The sequence below is a fragment of the Pagrus major genome, chromosome 14 (assembly GCF_040436345.1).
Source record: "Pagrus major chromosome 14, Pma_NU_1.0".
Classification (NCBI taxonomy): Eukaryota; Metazoa; Chordata; class Actinopteri; order Spariformes; family Sparidae; genus Pagrus; species Pagrus major.
In genome coordinates this window covers 21,291,576-21,313,068 of record NC_133228.1, presented here as the reverse complement: position 1 = coordinate 21,313,068, position 21,493 = coordinate 21,291,576, and the positions used below count along the sequence as shown (strand labels likewise).

At 44.0% G+C, this 21,493-nt stretch overlaps 1 protein-coding gene across 3 annotated transcripts in view; it reads right to left on the bottom strand.

Moving 5' to 3' along the window:
- LOC141008489 (uncharacterized) overlaps positions 1 to 21,493 on the bottom strand; it is a 61,536-nt gene that overhangs the window by 26,178 nt on the left and 13,865 nt on the right. For all 3 annotated transcript variants that reach the window (XM_073480883.1, XM_073480882.1, XM_073480881.1), the window contains 7 exons: positions 19,208 to 19,273; positions 13,341 to 13,524; positions 11,035 to 11,469; positions 10,334 to 10,816; positions 6,753 to 6,905; positions 2,926 to 3,111; positions 499 to 575 (listed from right to left, as the gene is read on the bottom strand). In XM_073480883.1, the coding sequence (XP_073336984.1) occupies positions 499 to 575; positions 2,926 to 3,111; positions 6,753 to 6,905; positions 10,334 to 10,816; positions 11,035 to 11,469; positions 13,341 to 13,470 (1,464 nt within the window). In that variant the 5' untranslated portion in view covers positions 13,471 to 13,524; positions 19,208 to 19,273. The remainder of the gene's footprint in view (positions 1 to 498; positions 576 to 2,925; positions 3,112 to 6,752; positions 6,906 to 10,333; positions 10,817 to 11,034; positions 11,470 to 13,340; positions 13,525 to 19,207; positions 19,274 to 21,493) is intronic.

Genomic DNA, 21,493 nt, shown 5'->3' with positions numbered 1-21,493 from the left:
CAAGCCCTGTTTACCCCCCTGACCCCTCACCCCTCAACCCCTGTCTGATCCTAGTGGTGGTGCATCCTCTAAAAGAATCCCACAGTGTCGGGCGTTTAGCCGAGCGTACCCCCCTGCGACAGAGCAATGAGCTGGTGTAAAAGCCGTACAGTCAGGCCTCCCCCCTCCTGCAGCCCGTGACTGATTAACCACACACCTGCTGCACGCCGCGTGCCCTCTGTTATATTGTGTCTCAATTATCAACAACAATTTGGCTCGTCTTACTGGAATGACAGTTATAAATACATGCCAGTTCAAGTTTGTAAAAGAGGGTCTTTGTGTGGGAGGGAGACTGTGTGTGCCAGGTTTGGGGTTATTGTTTGACCGGAGTTGATTCCTGAAGGTCTTGTGTTTGCTCACAACAAGGCGCAGTCCTGCTTTTGGGGGGAAATCTGATAGATGAACGGAGGAGGGGGGTAGAGAGTGAAAAGAGGTTTCACAAGAGGCAGCGGCACTCACCGATTTGTTTTCTTGGACTTTCCCTGGAGAGTCACACCTTTCAGAGATGCTGCCAGCTGTGAGGGGCCTCAAAACACCTGAAAAAAAAAAAAAACCCACAGAGAGGACGCAGCGTCAAGCTAAAGGAAGCAATTGTGTGTGTGTTTGCAGGCAGGCGTCCGTGCATATGTGTACATAAGTGGCAGCCTCCTGCGCACACTTACATGCATTTGTCTTTTGTGCTTGAGTGTGTGTGCTCAGATATGAGTAATGCATCGTGTATTAGTTCCAATTATGGCTCTTAATCTCTGAGCAAATAATGGCAAAAAATGGAGCAACAAAACCCTGGAGGAGCACCTGTCTACAGAAGTGTGCCAGGTGCAAACATTGTTCTGGAGACACAGAGAGGCGAGACGAGCTTCCAGCAAACTCAGACAGATTTTCTCTTGTTGTAAACATCGGTGGCATAGATGCTCTGACAACAAGCACAAAACCACAGTCTTATTTTTGCTGGTAAAAAGTCTGAAACCTCTGATGAAATCTAGCTCAGCAGATAGATTTTGGTAATAATTGTCCAGGGTTTGAGAAATCTGCATGGAGGTCGAAGGAATGTCAGTGCTCATAGCATCTAAAAAATCAAATCATCTCTTCAGTAGAAACTGTTCACAGTAATATTACATCTGCATTAATGTGTATGTTGCATTTTGCTGCTGTAGATGTTTAAGTTAGTGTTTTCATGGTGTCAGATAAACTGTTTTCAGCTTTGTGACGATCCAAGACGGTTTACATTCAAAATCAACATGTTTTCACTGAACTGAGGGGAATGAAACGCTTTAAACTGAAAAGTAACGCGTAACTCAAGTTGTCAGACAAATGTAGCGGAGTGAAAAGTACAATATTTGCCTCTGAGATGTAGCAAAGTAGAAATATAGTACTTGAGTAAATGTACTATAGTTACATTCCACCACTGGAAAAATGTAGTTGAGACAAATTTCTCAAAAGCTGAACAAACAAACATAAAAACCACCTGCATGACTTCATACCACTATAGACTTTTGTAATTTGGTTGAACTGAACCTTCAAACGTCTGCGGTGTTTATCTCTCTCTCCGACGTGTTATCACACTCTAAACAACAGACGCTAGACTAAATGACTTTGCTGCACACGCTCCTCTCAGTTCCTTATCCATTGTTATGTATGCAGCGCTTGTTTCTAAGTGTCTCCTGCTATCTTAGTCGGACTTTCCCGGTTAATGATCCACTCTAGCGGTTTGATCTTTATTAATATGGCACATCCTGATATCACTATAAACCTCTCCTGTGAGCTGCCACACCTTTCGGGGAAAAGCAGTTAAGAGCTCGCAGCGGCATGCCTGGGAGCAGATGAGAGGCGGCAACACGGCTCGTTAAAAGAGAAGCTGCTCGACGCCATAAAGGCATCGCTTACTCTCAAGGACGGCAAAAAAAAAGCCTACAGTGTCATGTTTTTTTCCTCTGTCTGGTCATGTGTGTTTTCTCCTCACACACACACACACACACACGGAGACACACCTGTCTGACTGCTCCCTGTTATTAAAGTGACGGTTTCTGCTCATCAAACAATCGCATGCAAACTGTCACTGTTCGTCACAACAGGAGGTTTACAATCAGTGAACTGAGATTGCTTGTCAGTCACAATTGACTTTTTAGTATACTCATAAAAATCACAAATAATTTTCACGATTTCACGTGATTTTCACTCGATCACAAACAAATCACAGACCGTTTGGATGCTTGTTGACTGAATCAACAAGTTTCAAAAGCTTTAAAGTGAATTGAACTTGATGCTGACTCAGAGTTTATCTCGCGAGCGTGAACTTCCTCTTTTGGCTCAGTTTCCAGCTGGCATTAACAAGACACGTGTATCAAATATATCTGGATGTTTTGGTTGGATTATATTTAATCCTGGTATTAAACTGTGTGTATGTTGCTTTCTCTTATAATCCCACAAATTTAACTTCCTCCCATGAGTTCAATCTTTAAATTTACCTTTACATATGGAGAGAAATATATTAGATATTAGAAGATGGAAGATACTAGTTCTGCATGCAGAAGTTTCATCATGTAAGTTGTGAAATGAACATGAAATGTGTTGATTTTAGTTTGACAAACATACAATTTTGTTTTTTTCTGAAGCTTTCGGCTTTCAGCTCTCTATGGAAGCCATGAAGCTGCTGATTATGCAGACGCTTAATTGAATTAGCTTAATGAAAGAAAACATTTTGACTAAAAGTTTGACCAAAATATATGACTTTTAAGGATAAAATTTAAAAAAAATCAGCAATATTAGACAGAATGCGTAAATGAGTCATGGAAAATGTGAATTGTGCAAGTTGTAGCACCACATGTTTCAGTTTGCACATCCTCCAATGTGACTATCTGTTTGCACCTTTCTCATGAAGAGCTTTACCTTCCGAAGTAAATTCTGGATCATACTGCTCCCTCAGATCCCAATCCTGCTCCTCCTCCATACTGAAGGGACTCGGCAGGTTCTCGGGCTCCAGTCGGTCCAGGAGGAGCAGCTGGACCCGGGACAGGGAGCCCAGGTTCCCTGAGTCGCAGCCCACCGTCAGCGCTGCCAGGCCAGGAGAAAGCGCTGCAGGGGAGGACAACGACAACAAAGTCTGAAATCCTGGAAAAATATTGTGCGGCGCTGATGGACATAGATTATACCTTCTGTAAAACAGGTTTTCTTTTCCAAAGGTGAATCATTTGGATAACTAAACAGACCACTGATGGGTCTGTAATGCAGCTGCTAATGATGAGGAGACAAACAAGTTATTTCATCTCATATTCAGTCATAAAATAGACTGACACTAATCTAGGGGCTGTGTTGCAGTGGCAGCAGGTTTAGCAAGGTTGTCCAGATGTCTTCTTCCCCAGCAACGTTCTCCAGGTTCCCCTTGGGATCCAGAGCAATCCCTAGCCTTATGAGATATACAATCTGTCCAGCGTGTTCTGGGTCTACCCTCGGGACTCTTACCAGTTGGACGTGCCAGGTAATCCAGCAGGACCCTGAACAGAGGCTCCTTACCCGATCTCTAATGAGGATCTGTGACACCGTACAGGGTGAACTCATCAGTCACTAAAGGTCATGACAGTAGGTGAGGGTTTGAACATACAAACCAGATCCCCAAAAAGTCAGTATTTTTTCAATATTTTTTCAACATGTACATACAAATACGCTAATGGAAACTCAGCTATTGCCATCTCTGGCGCTGTTCTGCTAGCACGGTCAGAAAGATGGTTCGGGTTAAATATGTCCAATTTAAATCCACACCCAAGAAAATATAGTAACAGAAATAACTGTCAAACATATAATCATCTTTACGATGCATAACAAGTCCCAGAAGATTAGCACATACTGTACATTATCCTCATGCACCCACCTCCTCCTCCCCCCCTCAAGATCCAAAGTTCTCATCGTCACACCCAATTAAAACCGGATCAATGACAGCGTGGCTCGGTGCCCATGCAAATCCCCAGCCCACGCTGGCTGGGTGTGGAGCTGCCATTCCACTCTGAGGGGATTTCACACAACACGCTCTGTTGAAGGTACCCCACCACACACACACACACACACACACACACACACACACACACACACACAAACACACTTTCCCAGCAACATCCCAGAAAGCTGTATTCAAGCCTCCATTTCCTCTTAAATAAAAGTAGCCTTCACGGACAGAAACTTTTCAGTTTGTCTTAATTGTTTGTGCAGTCCAGTCTGCTCACACACACACACACACACGAACACACACACACACACACACACACACACACACACACACACTCACACACACTTTCCCGTGAAGTGTTTTCAGTTGGTGAAGTCACTCATGTAGGTGTGCTGACGCTGGTAAAGTAATCCCTCAGGTGAGAAAAAAGGAACTGTTGCCTCGGCTGATAAATTAAGGAGTCGTTGAGAGGAAATCCCAGGGATAACTGTGGGTGTAACATAATGTGTCGGGACACACTTTCAGTTAGGCTGCGTATTAGTGCATAATTAGCCAAAAGTAGCCGCAAGATTGAAAGACACTCAGCAAACACAGTGGCAGATAACAAATGACTAAGCTTGTGATTAAGGTGTTGGACACACTGGTTACCACCCACCCAGGGTCAGACGGACAGAAGAGCACAGACACACTTCTAATTTAAACGTAGTTTGAGAGGAAGGTTTAAAAAATACTTATTTATTCAACATCGGTAAACTTTATACAGGTCATGCAGAGCCTCTTGATGCTACTTTATTTAATTGTATTATCTTTTTTTTGGCCATGTTATGTGTTACCTGGATGGCAGGAAATAAGAGGAGAAAGAGATGGGAGGATGACGGATGACGTGGGATGTGGCGGCTCATGATCTACCCACTAAAGTGTGCCCTTATTGAATTTGAAGTCTCAAGTTCTTGTTTTTAGCGACTCAAGTGTGGCTTTACTGTAAGTATCAAGCCAACAGCCCTGATGTTCAGCAACCTATGACTATTTCATATTAAACAAACTCAAAAGAAAGAGAGTTTTGATTCTGCAGGTGCTGCTGTGGACGACAGAACTTTATGTGTCGTAAAAATAGGAAGAAGAATTGTTTCTAGAGACAAGCATGTTTTATTTTAACCATTTATCTATTCATTCATTCATTCTAGTGTCCCCACGTGTATTTAAAGATGAATATTCTCCTTGGTGATTGAGGCTTTCATCATATATCTGTATTTCTAATAAAATCCTGCTCAGTGAAGCTTTAAATCAGCCACATTCTCTACAGATGTTGATCGTGCTTCATGTCAGTCTGATAAAAATCAGCGTGGAGCATTAGCTCACATTTGGCAGGACATTTGAGGCCTGAGTTGATTTTATCACGCTGTGGCTGCCATGGCAGCGGCTGCCCTGATCCTTCCACATCCTCGGGGCAAAGGTCGCCGGGGTCAGATGGGGGTCTGGGTCAAGCAAGCAGGTTAAACACCTTGTCAGGGATTAGAGGGCTATGAGGGAGGTGGAGGAAGTCTTCATTGGCTAATGTGTCTCTCAGCAGCTCACCGAACCACCTCCAGGACACACACACACATGCTATTTAGCACAGGCATGCAGACACACACATCACATTTACCCTGCTTTTGTTGGCCAACATGGGCTGATACAAAGACCTGACACAGTGAGTGCTCAGATAAGCCCGTCCCTGTCTGTAACAAGGCTGAAGTCACAGAGGAAGGAGAGCATGTCTAATTGAGACATTACTGGGAGGCACATAGAGATGGAAACAACAAACAAACAAACAAACAAACAGGAATACATTATGTACAGCACAATGCTGGTAGTTATGACATTCAATCCCATCATTGTTTGTTTTTGTCAGAATATACTGGAAGAGGAACGACAAAACAGGCACGAGTTAACTTTCCAAACCTTGATATAACATGCTCACACCACATATAAAATACATATTTGATCAATATCAAGATTTATAATGTTAATCTAACAATGGAAACATTTTTAATTCAGGTTTAGTTCTAAAACAATTAGTTAATCAATCAATTAGTTAATGGAGAAAACATCAACATTGATCAACAGTTTGGATAAATAAAAAGTGACTAATATTTGCTGGTTTTCTCTGTTTTATATCATTTTAAATTGAAAACTTTTCAGTTTTGGTCGGACAAAACAAGCCATTTTAAGATGTAGGCTGCTGGGCTCTTTGTCACAATTTTATGATATTTTATCCACAAAACGTCACTAAAATACTGGAAAACGAGACAGCCGTGCTAGCAGCTTTGAGCGGAATGCTAAGGTTAGCATGCTAACATGCTGTCAATGGCAACATGCAGATGTTTAGCTGCCATTAAAATTACAATGTTAACCATTGTAGTGTAGTGTAAGCATGCTAATGTTTGCTAATTAATTTTTGCTATTAACTCCAAACAGAGCAGAGGCTGATGGGATGTCAAGTTCTCAAAGTTATAACAGTTCATCCTGAAGGGAAGACGAGTGTTTGAACAGAATTTCAGCCAAACTTTTCAACAGTTGTTGAGACATTTTCATCAAAACCATGAATCTGAACCTGCTGATGGCACTAGCAAAAGTAACCCCAGTCAGCAGAACTCATCCATAGCAGTGATGTAGTTGTCGAGATATATCCGTCTGACCAACAGACGGACCAACATTAGCATAGCCAAGCTGCTAGCATGGCTGAAAATGACAGATTAATCAATAATGAAAATGATGGTTGTGTGTGTGTGTCTACCTGTATCAGGTGAAGGGCACCCGGATGAGTCTGCAGGCTCGTCCAGAGACGGACAGGAAGTGGAGCGAGGGGCGATGGCCTCCAGCTCATCAAACACATGAGACTGACTGCAGCTGAGCTCAGAGGAGCGAGATGCTGCTGTGCCACAGCGTCCTGCAACAGCACAGAGTGGGTGTATTATGTTATGATGATAAACAATGATGATGATGAGGATTAAATGTAGCTTTAATGACACACGTGGGCTCAGTGGGTTGTTTCATTAGAAAATAATAGGAAACAACAAAGAGGTGTATGAATAATAATAAAACAACTGGGAGAGCTTAATGAGCACAATGCAGAAGGGGCAATTCAGGAAAGTAGTATAATTACCTACTATTAAGGTGATTAAATATTTTATTTTCTTACTGAAGATAAATGGTTTAGTTGTTTTAAGGTGCGTGATATTAAATCTTCATCTAGAGCTGACAATAAACAATCTTATTTGAGTGATATTTCCAGACGTCTTTTAAATAGTTTGACAAAAACTCTGATAACCATAAAATGAAATGTCATTAAACAATTAGAAGGCATTAAATCACAATCACTATCGGATTTCAGTAAATCTCAGGGGTGTCGACTGGATTGATAAGTAATGAGATGTAAATAAACAAAGAATACCACAGAGAGGTCGACAGCCAGAGGAAAGCTCCTGGAGGACGTTCTCTGATGCAGCTATCAGACTATAAATCTCAGCTGGATGTTGTAGTGGGCTTAAGTAAAGCCTGTCCCTTCCAGGTTTTACACTCTGACAAGTGGACAACTAACAACACGGACCCAGGACCTCCATGAGTGAAGGCCCTCAGGCGAGATATGAAGGTCTGAGCACGGCGTTACAGTCAGACTTCAGGGCGAAAGCAGTCTCATCTCAGCTCAAATTACCAAAAACCTCTGTCCAGATAACCACTAATTACTTATCTCCTCTCGAACCGTCAAAACAAAACTGTTTCACTCTGCCTGGTTTAGAAAATCTGAGGATTAGCGAGAGAAACTGTTTCACTGGGTGGTGTGTTTTGTCGTCGTCCTGAAAGAGGCTTGTTGAAGGCTTTTCTCACATTAGAGATGCAGAACAGCTCGGTCCGGACAAAAGGATAATATATACAGAGGCTCTAAAAAGGAAAAAGGCAAACTCAGCTCCTTCGCGTCTGCCCACATGGAAGAGTATAAATGTACACATGAAGCCACCCTCACGCTGTCAAGTACGCGAACAACGACGCGCACACACCACTGCACTATTGTGCACTTGAGCGGCTCGGCGCTCTACTCAGACGGACAATGGAAGGACTTGACTTGACACTTCAAAGCATATTGCTGCTGTCAACTCAGCTGTCATTCCCAGCAGATTGGGGCTGTACTGAGTCAGGGTGAGTTTTTTCGGGGAGGTTAAGGGTGACTCTGAGGGGTCAGTGAGTTTGATATGACAGAGTTAGAGGCAGACAAGGCCTTCTCTGTGTGCCTGTGGCCCTCTTTTCCTGGTCACAGTGTCGGGGTAAAAGGCCCCGAGTGGAGAGGCCAGGCCAGGCCGGCACAGTGCCCCGCTTCATTGTGGAGGACAGTTACACTCCGGAGATGTTGCTCAAAACAGGTCAGCTCAGGGTCACTCTATGCAGTGTAGGGGATCTGAAATAATCATGATTGGGGTCAAAAAGGGCTGAGTGGGGTGAGGAGACTCACATCAGCCTCTGTAGCCATAAACCACACAGGATTATAAGGTTTAATGTTACTTTATTGTCTCATGGGCCAAAATTAAAGGGAATTGCTGCATCAAGACAAAACATCACAATGAAAATGCAGATTTGCTGATGCAGACCACCTCATGACAATGTTCAAAGTAGTTTTTGAACGTCTCTCTACAGAACTTCTACAAAGTTTATTCTGGTTCGACTCGTGGCTTATTTTTTCAGTTTTAGCCTTGATCCTGAGCAGTAATAATAATAACATTGTCCTCGCCAAGTTGTTTAGATCTGGGAACGTAGCAAAACAGCTAAAAGACCAAAACACAGAACGATCACCACTTATCATGAGTCATTAGTTAGACTGCAGAAGCTTCATTAACTTAAGAACCAGTTTGAACTTTGTCCCCATCACTTATAATAAAATTGCTCTAATGTCCGGTCCACATTGCCTGCATGACTGGCGCTTGTGTGTCCCGGGTGGTGTCTATGTAAACAGGTCAGAGCAGTCAAACAGCCTGCGTGGGCCGCAGCAACACATAGCCCACAGATTCAGAGACTCTCCCTTTTTTCTGTCACACTCAGGTTTCTCAGCAAAAATAAAAGTGACAGTTTTAATATCTATATCTGTGGAATACGTCACAGACATGAAAAAAAGATAACAACAGGTGGACCGGGTGTAAGAAGCAACCAAAACCTGGCATACAAATGGCAAAAGAAAAGGTAACAAGTGCTAGCTTGTTTTACGTTTGTACCGTAGCTTCATGCTTTAAACTCTCCATTTAAAGCATGAAGGTTGCTAGCTTGGCGGTTGTCTCCTGTAGAGACGGGGATTTTGAAAGACTGAAAAGGTCGGCCAACGGCAGCCTTATACGAACGGTCAGACAAGCTTGTTTACAACCTGTCCAATCGTTAATGTGTTGCTCTCCCTGTTAGACTTGCTTTGAAATTATGATTATGTTGATGACTGCCAGAACTATGAAAATAAACCCAAGCGGTAATAAACCAGATTTATCCTTTAAGCTTTACACGCTGCCGCATTGAGGCCACATTGAGCTTGAATCGCCTCCATCTGCAGTGAAATAAATGAACCAGTGACACTCGCTCTGTGTCTGCTGTGAACAGAACAGCGTGCTCCGATACAGCACGGGCCCCCCTGCAGTACACAGCACCACACAGAGAACAGTAGATGTCTCTGATAGAAAAGAGAAAATCCCTACACAATTTCCACATTGTTTGCTTTCTTTCATAAAGTTCCTGGAGGAGTCAGATGTCAGTGGCCCTGTCCTTTATCCCCATTGGGAACGGTAAATTAGCGGCCACAGGAAAGCCGCAGAGGTATTCTATTGTGGCGGCTCTGCTCAGTGTTCTGCCGTCAGCGAGCGGTGGTCAGTGTGGATTTATGACCATCGGCTACACGTCTCCCTCTCAGAGCCCAGAGAATAGCCGAGGCACGGGGGAGCCGAGGCTGAGAGGCACGGCACACGAGGTAGGCACCCCGACTCCTATTGTTGGGGCCTCACGCCTTTGAGCGGGGAATCAAACGGTACCAGCTTTTCATCAAAAGCCCTCCTTTCTATTGCTGATTTAGAGGAAAAAGAAAAGCTTTCTGCGTTATTTATTATGAGGAGGGGGTCGATGGGGGAAAACAGGCTGACAGCAATGCTTTGACAATGTGTTGATGGGGGCAGGAGCATCAGAACGTCTCACTATGGAGGCAGCCTTTGAATTCTCTGTGTCTCTTTGTCTATGAGTGGATGTCCAGCCATGTTCAGGACAATCAGGCTCCTAAGAACGTAGGCAGGAGCGTAGTGCCGGGCAGGGAGGAGGCTGTGAACAGCCCATATGTGGCCTGCAGAGATCATTTCTCACCTCGGACAGGGGAGATGGGAGGCAGGACAGGCCAACGATGAGACTCCAGCCGAGTCACTAATGCTGAAGGGGTCAGCTTTGGTCCTGACCCTGAGCGGGGAGTGGTCCACTGTGGACTCGGGCAGGAGGACCAAGTAGCAGAGGGGAATGCCAGCGTGATGAGGCCATGATCGGAGTCAGAGGATGGGTTAAGACCAGGATCTAGAGATGCATTCATCAGATTCTCTGATGTTTTTGGGCTTTCAGGCCTGCTCGGAGGGATGTCTAGCTGAGGAAGGACGCCTGACATTGGGCGTGGTGAGAGAGCTTTGGTTTGGCCAAACAGTGGTTCGCGTAGTGCAGGGGTGGTTGTGGTGTTTGTGGATGATCGGTGAGGGTTGGATCCTGCTGGAGGGCAAGAAGCCAAAGGTGACTGCATCACTCGAGAAGGCTGGAGCAGCGAGAGACCAGGTCTACCTTCTGGGTCCGAGTCCCTGATATCTGCTGTAAGACAACAGAGGAAAATAAGAATGCAGCTTCAGACTCTGTCCACAAGCACACGAGTATTTTTAAAACATGACATTAACATTAAGTAAAACGTGTACACTGCCAACATTTATTCTGCCGATTGGGTTAAGAATAATCACTAGTTTTAAACCTTTAAGTACATGTGAAGTAGGCTAATGCTAATGCTAATTCCACTGTCGCAGTAGAAGTTATACCCGAGAGGACGCTGCTCCGGCCACTGGCGAGATCTGTGCTGCGACTGAACAGGCTGGAAGGAGGACGACTTAAATCTGAGAGAGACCCGTGTGAGAACATAGAGGTCAGCGACGGTGAACGCTCCGGTCCAGCAGGCTCGTCTGTGATGGACAACACAACAGGTTGCGTCTCCCTCTCCTGAACATCATCTTCTTCCTCTGGAGCAGGATGAGGGCTGGAGGGAGATGCTGGCACAGAGTTCGGCTTGCTTTGTTTTCCTCCTGAGTCGGGCCGAGGGGAGTTTTGATGGGGTGGTGCTGGATTAATGGTGGATGATGGTGGAGTAGCAGGGAGTGGAGGACAGGGAACAACAACAGCAGACCGCCTTCCTGCGATCAAACCCCCGTCAGTCTGCACAACATTTCTTCTTCTGTCTGGACTGAGATGGAAGAAACCTTCGATAAAGACAAAAACACAACAAGATATACAGTATTTTATTAACTGTTCTACAGAGATGCTCAACATGTCGTAGATCATTTTTAAAAAGTCTGTTTGTGACATGTTCATTCCCACTTTGTTCTGTCCCGGGGCAAACATTTGATTTCCCGCTGGGTGGGTCGGCCCGCTAACAAAGGCAGCGAGAAATTTGCCCCGCTGGAGCAGCTGCCTGTTTCCAAACTCAATATTCACAATAGAGATCAGACCTGAGGGCAGGAGAGCTCGCATGTGTAAAATCTTTCCATTTTTAGCTACTTTATATTTCAACTCCTCTACATTTATTTGATAACTTTAGTTACTAGTTATTTTGCAGATTCAGACTATTCAGTGTTGTTGCACCAGAGCCAAAGTAGCTCTTTTTTAAATTAATTTATTTTGTCGGCAATCAGACACAAACAACGCAGATACTAATAATAATAGTGAATATCGGTTTATATATTTTGGATGCAGGATGGAAATCTGTATCGCTTGTGTACATCGGATGTCTACAGGTATCTGCTTTTTAAGACCTTTTCATGTTAATTATTGACCATATTTTAACTGATTTCTGGATAAATTAACCTTTTGATATTCAAGCAGGTAAATGTCAAAGGTGCACACATTATGTGGACCTGTGCAGAGGTAGCTTTTATGTAGAAATATGTCTGTATATATGTCTATTAATATGAAATATGTCCACTATCAATCAACTCTGGGGCATTTTTGTTTGATAAATGACTTCCACAATGAGCAGTGAATCATTTCAGCACTACAGTGAGCAAACAGCCAAACTCATTTCTCAAGCACTTGTTGCACTGTTTCATAAATCCACTTCTCTCGTCCTTCCACACTCATTATCTCCTCTTCCTTCCTCTAAACATTTCCTTTCATCCCGCTAAGATTCTCCTCCACAAACATCAACTCCACCCAGAGCCGCCCATTTCCCTTTCGCCTTCTCCATTCTTCCCCCTTTTCGCCTTTGCACTCCCCTTCCTTTCTCTCTCCTCCTATTTTTTGTTGACCACTGAGAGGGTGTGTGTTCAGTGTGTGTGTGTGTGTGATGGGGGGGAGGGAGGGTGTGAAACAATCTGCTCTTGTTTCCTGGGGGTCTGCCACCGAGAGGAGTCAGCACAGGAGGATAAAGAGAACGCACTGGAGAGCACATTTCTGCACTGCCTCCTCTTACAATGCCCTGCCATTCCCATCTGTTACACACACGCACACACATACACAAGTGCAAAGGAACTGGTGCATGTGTGCGTGTGTGTGCATATGAATGACATGTGTCAGAGCGCAAAGCCACGGCGTCGGGCGCAGCACGTTTCTTCAGGGAGCAGGGTTAAGGGCGATTGTGAGGGAGCCGACCACCATATGGTAGAATAATTAGTGTTAGACCCCACTGCTGAGAAATGCCCCCCTCCTCTGCTACACACACACACACACACACACACACACACACACACACACACACACACCCCGGCATGGTGAAAGCAGTGCCCTGCTGTGGAGCTGAGGTGTGTGCTGGGAAAGATGCCTTCACATCAGAGGCCGGGCTCTGAAAGGAGCGGCAGGTCTCCCAGCCCCGGGCCTTTCACTCCCACCAGAGGACCACCAGGAGGGCGGCGCTGTGGGCACTTCCTCGCCAGAGAGGAGATTTGCACTTAACCAAACACAACCACAGAGAGAGATTAAGAGCTAACGACGAGCCCGGTGGCCTCTACCTCCACTGCTCCAGGAGAGGAAGAAAAGGCGAGAAAACTTGTTAATGAGCAGAGCTGTGGAGTCAAAGGAGGCAGCAGCCTCCTCCTGGTGGTGTGAAAGCACCAGGTGTTTTGTTGATAAGCCTCACCATCCAGCGTCTGTGTCCTCAGGGCAGCGAGAGTGTGTGTGCTGGTCGTCCTCCCCTGAGACGGAGGCTGTGGTCTGGACTTGGAGCTCAGGAAACAAGGAGGTCTGAGGTCCTCAGGACGAGCCTTCATGTGAGACAAGAACCGGGGACACAAGAAAGGACGATGATGAGGACGTTCATGAGCCTGTAAGACAAGAAAAAGAGAAAAAATTTAATTCAGTTTAGTGCAAAATAAAGTGAGAGAGATAAACTATCAGCGCCCTTATTATTTCTGGAAAATAATAATAATTAAAATAAATAAATAAAGCAAAAAGATAAAATTCAAAAATCAATAATTATAAAAAAGTGTATTAAAAAATACAACAAACAAATAAAAATGACTAAATAAAAGAAAAGAAACATTAATATACCGTCAATAAAACAATTAAATAAATTCTGAGGGAAAAAAGGTTAAAATAAAGGCAGAAAGGCAAAAATATTTTTCTTTGTTTAAAATTAGTAAACAGTTGAACAAATTTGGAAAAATTCAAACAATTGTTAACTAAGGGCAGAAAAGTAAAAACAAACCCACAATAAATAACCAAGCAAATAAAAATACAATAAAAAAATAAATCAAAAATAATAAAAGAAAAATGATTAATTTGATTATTAATCAGTTAATGATTATAAAAATAAAGGAAGAAAGTAAAACAAACCAACAATAAATAAATAATATAACAAATAAAGATGTATACACAAACAAATCAAAACCATAGAAGTAAAAATACAGTGAATACGTCAACAAAAAAATCAATCAATAAATAAAACATGTACATTTTTGATGTAAAAAAATTTTGCAATTTGAAAAAATGTTTTACAAAGAAATACAAATAAATCTATAAAACCAAACTCTAACTGTATTTCCCTCCTTAATTAATCCTGGCAGATTACAAAACAAATGCACAAACCAAACAAAAACTAACTAAGATTTTGCAAAGTAAAAGTAGGGAGGTCAGATATCTGATAGAAGACATGTCAAAATAAAAGCCACTCTGGCAAACATCTGTATCCCTGCACCACAAAATAAAAGCCTGACTGAGGAGCCCTTCTGAAAGGTTTGTGGAGGATTCAAATGATGCATGGTGCCACCACTGCCCCCTTGTGTTTACTAAAGAGACTACACCATCTTCCTCTTCCTCAGCACACAAAGTAACTGCAGCTTTCTGTTCTTACATCCACAACCTTCCTCGTCTTTCAAAGAGAAGAGGGAGAAAATTATCTCAAGGGTGATAAACCTCCTCAGAGTACACTGTCGGGACACGCGAGATAAAAGCAGGCAGGACGGTCAATATTGGAAAATGTGGAGGGATGGACGCCCGTCTGCAGCACGCCAAACAGAGAAAACCAGCCCAGTGACTCATTCAGTGGCCTTTAGAGAGCAAACATTTGTAATAGATGGCCCACAGATGCAGCGGGGCTTTATTTGACTTGGATTTAAGCTTCATGTAAAACAAAGTTCAGCTCCTCACTCGTTTAACACACAATAAAAAATAAAAAAAACACAAAATGCACAGATACAACATCTGTCCGACTACAATGATGAACCAGGAGACCTTCAGACAGAGGGAGAAAGGGGGGAGAAAGTGGGGGAGGAAGGTGGGGTCGCTGTCTGTGACTCACACAGGGAGGATCAGCGTTTAAATCCCTGCACCATCTCCACTGATTCCCTCTCCTCAGATCTGGAGGCTTTAAAGATTTGCATTCTTGTGATGTAAAGAAGGAGAAGTGAGGTAGAAAAAGCAGAACAAGAGCCGGTGATGGGGGCCCCTTCCTCCTCGCTCCTCTTCCTCCCCTACGGCCTCCTCATTACCTGTCACTCAGGGCCTGTCAGGAGGATGAGGAAGGCTTTGTGAGGATCGACTCGGGCCGGTGTCATCAAGCCGGTGACCTTCAGAGGAGCAGGTCCGGGCACGAATGTTTTAACTAATGTCTGTGTCATTACAACACATGCAAAAGCTCAGTTAATGCAGCAACACACGCGAACGCAATCATAAAGTACAGGACGAAGCTGCGTGTCCTTTGAACACACACGCGTTCCTAATTAAACATGTTCACACTGACGACACGTGCAGCTTTCAAAAACAAAAATGGCATGACAATCTAATGGCATCATTGTTAAAACTGGCCAAAAATGTAGTCTTTTTGTATTATATTTTGTTTTTATTCTTCGTTTTATTCTGTTTTTAACCGTCAATACCGCCCTCCAGTTTCAACTTAAACTTTCTGTAGTTATGTGTAGGGTTGCATAAACTGGAATTATTCTTTATAAGGGTGATATTACCTTCGATGGTATTAGTTACCTTTAGTTTTTGCACTTCTGTGAATGATCAGAGAAACTTAACAGTACCGATGTCTGATTATCTTTTCATGTTTACAGCAAACTCAATAAAAGATCCCATTCTGCATTGTAATCTTTAAAAAAGAAAGCTTTCATATCTTCGCTTACCGGGCAGCATATACGCCTAATGATACAAATGTGATGTGGCCAATATCGGCTGATAATAAAAACATCTATATGAATGTACGTCGTCTAAAGATTAGTCAATCTGAAGTTGAGCTATTTCCAAAACTTTATTTTATATTGCGTCCACAAATTCAGATACTGGATCCTCTCATAAGAAAATGGCTACTGAATGTCAAAGATAAGTGAAATGTTGAGAGTTGTTTACTGTTTGTTAAGTCAAAAGTAAAGTAATACTCTGCTGCACAAGTCATTATTGTAAAAAGGGATTACTGGAACATGTCACAGAGGAAGCCGTTTCCATCAGAGACAGTAGGTAATACTGTAGTTTCTGTAGACACCCAGAACACGCGTGTGGGCTCCTCCGGGGCCCTGCAGGCCCCCAGGAAACGGGCTGACCTCCTGGCGTCAGGCAACCCACACGCTGTCCTCACACAGCCAGAACTGGCTAATGTCATTACGGGCCTGTTTGTGGTCAACAGCTCCCTGATTGAGATGTACAAGTAGCGCTGCTCGATGAATGTAGGAAGTCTATTAGTTAGTCAGAGTCCCAGATGGCCTGCAGAGGACAGGCTTGCGTGTGCTCCTTCACCCCCCCTCACCTCTAAACACACACACACATATACACACAAGCGTACATAAGCAGTGATACACACACACACACTTAATTACACTGCCTCCGAGTGAACTCTCTGACAGGCGGACGACTACGAGCAAAGACAGAAGTGTGTCTATGTCCCAGTGTCTGCAGGAACAGAGAATTCTTCACAGAGCTGATGCACAAGAAAGCCAGGCTTAGGCCCTAACAAGGTTAAACCCCTGAAAAAGAGTGACTTTTTAAATCATGGAGATTTGTGTTTCTGCGGGGTGTAATTAGCTTTGCTGCGGGGGAGGAGGGTGGGTGGATGAAGGGTCGGGGATGCTGGCGAGGGGGCCGGCAAGAGGCGAAGCGGGGGACGACGACAGTGGGGCGCATTGTGGAGTCCGGCGGATTCAGGGGAGTAAATCTGATTATCAGCTCGTGTCAGAAGCCAGGCTCAGATACAGCTTAGCATTCAGAGCAACTTTCTACTTTCGATGGTTAGACAATGACCCCCCTTTACAGGCCCGGGCGAGCAGGCACAGAGGGCCTGGCAGCTCTTCCAGCCCCAGCATCCTGAGACAACACAACACAGCACAGGATGACAGCATGACAGGCTGCGTTACATACAGCGAAGGAAGAAGCATTCAAACTCTTTATTTAAACAGGAATTTAACTGATTTCACACATCAAAGTTTGTTTGGGGTCGGTTGTGGCATAAGACTACAAGTGTAAAAAAATCTGATCGTACAGTACGAAGTTAGAAGGAAGTGAGTTTACCAAACCTCTGCAGCCCCTGCAAGCATAACCCAGTAAAAAAACACACACGGTGCGTTAAACCTGCAGTCTTTCTAATGAGGCAACTCAACTGATTTAAAAATAAGTGTGATTGTATGTAAGCTTATGAGAAAATGACAGTACTTCTCACTTGAGTATGAGTTTATGGTCTCAATCACTGGTTTCAAGTGTTTTTCAGTAAAGCACGATTACCAGCCACAACAACGTCGGCTAGTCGTTATGGCAAAATTTAGCAATTTTGAGTATTGTGCCAGGTAGTTATGTGTCTGATTGTCTGTCTGTCTGGACAGGTTGAGATAAAAACGTAGGTAGAGATTGAAGATGGGAGTCCTTTGACCCATGAGTACCGAGTACTCATTTAATGTAATTGTAGTTATTACTTCTGAGTACTACTGAGAGTGTTGGGGCTGTTGTGATCCCATCCCATGGTCTCTACTGTTGAGGAGCCAATTGTTGTCTAACATGCAACTTGCACAAGTGTTATGTGAAAACCACACCAAGAATATACTTTTCAGTGAAGTAGGAGGCCCCTTTCATCCAGTAGTCGACCAATGTTTGCATATTCATCGATTCTGGCATTTTTAATGAAGGAGAATGAGTAAATATATTGCCATGTCTTCTGTATGTGATTAAGGGTTTTCAGTAACAAGTGTGGAGAGAAGCTTTTCTGTGCACAACAACTCGCAGCGACTGAAACCATAAAACTCTTGTGTATTGAATGTTATACTGCAGCTCTGCAGCTCTGTTGGCTTGTTTGGGCACCTGTGCATTCTGACCTGAAGCGTCCCATAGCAGCTCGTGTCCCGGGTGACAGTACAGCAGCTCTGACGCCTTATATAAAGCAGACTGCTGGGTCAACAGCCTCTTGTCGGCTGTCTGTCTGTTTAGACAGGGACACGCTTGTTGTAAAAGTTGTGTAGCTGTATGACGGGAGCAGGTTTACCATCACAATGCCCTCCTGATTTATTAGATATAGCAGCAGTGGTGGAGAGATGGTGGAGGGTGACGCCAGGCCGTGATGAACTTGCCGAATGCAGAAGTGCTGAAGGCAGTTGAGGATGTAAATGAGGCTGTAAGGACCAGCGAGCGTCTTTGTCTGCCGACTTTACTTGTTTGTTTAACCAGAGGCCAAGACAGGAAGCCAGCCCACACAACTCTGATGTCCCCATGGCAACGCCACTGATAATTGTGGCACATCCACTCCCAGACTCTTTTCAGCAAAGGGGAGAGGTGGGGACTTTTGAGTGCTGGAGGAGAGAGAGGAGTGTGTGTGCGTTTCTTTTTACTCGTTAGAGGAAAGGCACCAATATTCAGATTTGGTTGAATATTTGAAAAGCTTTACTGAATTTGAAACTTAGTGTCTAACGTAACTGACGTAGTGTCCCATCAGTGAATACAAGTTTAAGGACGGATGAATCGTTTATGTCATTTATCAAACTTACGCTGGCGTCGGCTTAGAGTATCGACTGTTTTTTGCATATGTTTGGGTTTTGGACACTTGAATATATTGCCATACCATTTTACCAAAGGTCAATTATTACATTACCCTAACAGGACTGAAAGCCCATTTGTCCAACAGCCTGTTCTCACTCCAAACACGTCGGATACAGCAGCCTTGATCTGCTACTTGTGAATTGTAAAAATATCTAAGAGATGAATCAATCAATAGCGTTTAAACGTTAAACATGCCACTCCACAAAATAAAATCAATGCGCCTTAATATAATCTAAAGTATAGTTTTTCTCATTTCTGGTCAGAATATCTCAACACAGTTAATATAAGACACAATCACCCTGAAAATAATATGTCAGTGAGATATAAGGAGTTGATTTAGACATTTTCACTTGTTCCGATGGCAGATTTTACCTCTTGGCAGTGTAACGCCACCTGTTGAGGAATGTGATGCAATAATATGAAAACAGTCTTGCATGATGTGCAGTATTCATGTTCCTTGTCGCTGTAAAGTTCAGACAGTATTGTGGCACTCACAGTGTGGTGGCAGAGTCCTCTGTCCCACAAGATGGCCTTGCTGACAAACGACACATAAACGGGTCCCTGCAAGAAAAGGAGAGAAAAATAAATAGTTATTGATTACAGAAAGAGGGCAAAGGTACATGTTGACGGTTAGAAACAGATTTATCCGAGTAAGATTGAGATTGATCAGTCGAAAGAGTTCAGAGATGAACTGCTTTCAGTAGCTCAATCTCCTGCTCCGTGGGCCTCCAGGCTGAGAACAATGACTGAAGCCTGGCAAAACAAATAAAAAGCCACACAGTGAGAGGGCTCTCCAGAGACATTTAAACCCCCACCACTGCATTAATAACCCCTCTGTCTTGATTATTGAGCTGCTGTGAGACCTGCCAGTGGTTTGAGCTGCGGCAGCAGAACACGCAATGATGGAGTCTGCTCTCCCACGCAGCCAACTTCTCAACATCTGCTCAGTTAACAAAACCTCTGTTCCTTATCTCTTCTGCCTTTCTTTTAAACATGTTGCTTCTTCAGGACAGTATGGTGGTTTTATGGTAAGGGTGCATCAGTTTGACCCGTGGAGCAGGGGGGCGCTGTGTGAACTCATCAATCACTGCAGACACATCACAAGCAGTCAGCAGAGCAGCTCATCCATCTCTCTTTGCAGCTCCTGGCAGCTCCCAGAAGCACCGAGTCAGCTCCAGAGTTGGTCCACTCCAGGGAGCAAGAGAGCAGATCCTCCCAGGACTCACCCCTCATTCATGGGCTGTAACCCCAGACCAGAGTGGGTGACAGGGGGCAAAAGGGGCTCTCAGGGTAGGAGGACAATGGAGCTTGATGTGTGTATACATGTGTGCGCTTCCCGTTCCTTTGGAGTGCACTGGTGTGGAGCTCTCTGCCAGCTTGTGCTAGACTCTCAAACCCATTCAGTGCCACTATGAGAGGCTAGAGAGCAGCGTAGGTCTGGCCTCTCGTTGCTTTTGTCTATAGGCTTCATTTAGACCATACCTGTTGTATTTAACAAAGCACATCACGTATGATTATGCACATTATGCCAGAAATACCGCGCAGGCTCTCCATCCTTCATAAAAAGCCTTAATTGCTGCCGAATAATGAGTTGACGGAGAACAACAACTAATTTCCCGGTGAATCATGGGTGCTTGCGGCCCAATGACCTTGTTGTTACTAATTATATGCTGAATGTGAAATCAAGTACATTTTTAGACAGTAAAGGATGAAGTGGCTGGGGGCGGTGTTGACCCGTGGGGATATTACTGAAATTAAAAACAGAGCAAAGCCTTCTACATACAGCAGTAGCAACATGACTCAGCCTTACTACCAAATCCAAGGTGCATCTTACAAACTAACTACGTTTTATGGGGTTACATAGTTAAAATACATATATATATATATTTAGTTAGTAATCAAAATAAAAAACAATGCTAGCTATAAATAAAGGCATTAATCAATGGCCTCTTTCTGCCTTTGATGTCATCGTTTGACCCATCATCACAAGAACGACACATAATCCCATATAGGGTTTGTCTAAAGTGATTGCTGCTCCTCTTTTCCTTGTTCAATTCAGATGATGAGATTAGAGAGATTCCTAGCAGATGGGATTTCCACTGTGCATGTGTTGACAGTGTGTACCCCCCCCTCCCCTTTACCGCACTCCACCTCACGGTACTTCCTGTCAGATCCACTGAGCACACGGCGGCGTGGGCTGGCAGGACCCAAGCAGAGAGGAAGTGCTGTGGTGCCGGTTTGAGCCAACAGGGGGAAATATGGTCAAATATGGTCTGTCTTATCAATAATGAGTAGGTGGAACAGGCCAGATCAAATTACCAATTTAGAGCTAATCACCAAAGTGGTGGCTGGTCTTTGCTTTATCCCCTCTCCCACCCTGCTTTCTCCTCTCTCTGTGCGATTCCTGCCGCCATCTGTCCGTCTTTCTCAGGGGAGCCCTTCCTTCTCTCCTGAGCACCACACTGGATGCTTTATTAATTCTGTTTCACCTGATTACACCCTGTCTGTGAGTCAGGGCACATTAATAGGCATTTAATCAACGTTTAATTAAGGGAGCAGGCATCGAACAGAGAGCCACAGATCAGATCTGCATCCTGGTGAGGTCAGTACCAAGGACACAGTAACACACATTATTTTGACAAATCTGGGTCGTGTACGGGGGATAAACAAGTTGCCATTACTGCAGCGTCTCACTTGTAAACCTGCATAAAACACTGCAATGTAAAGGATTTCACTTTAACAAGCACTTGAAGAGGCTCTGTGGTCATCTGTGTTGTGCTG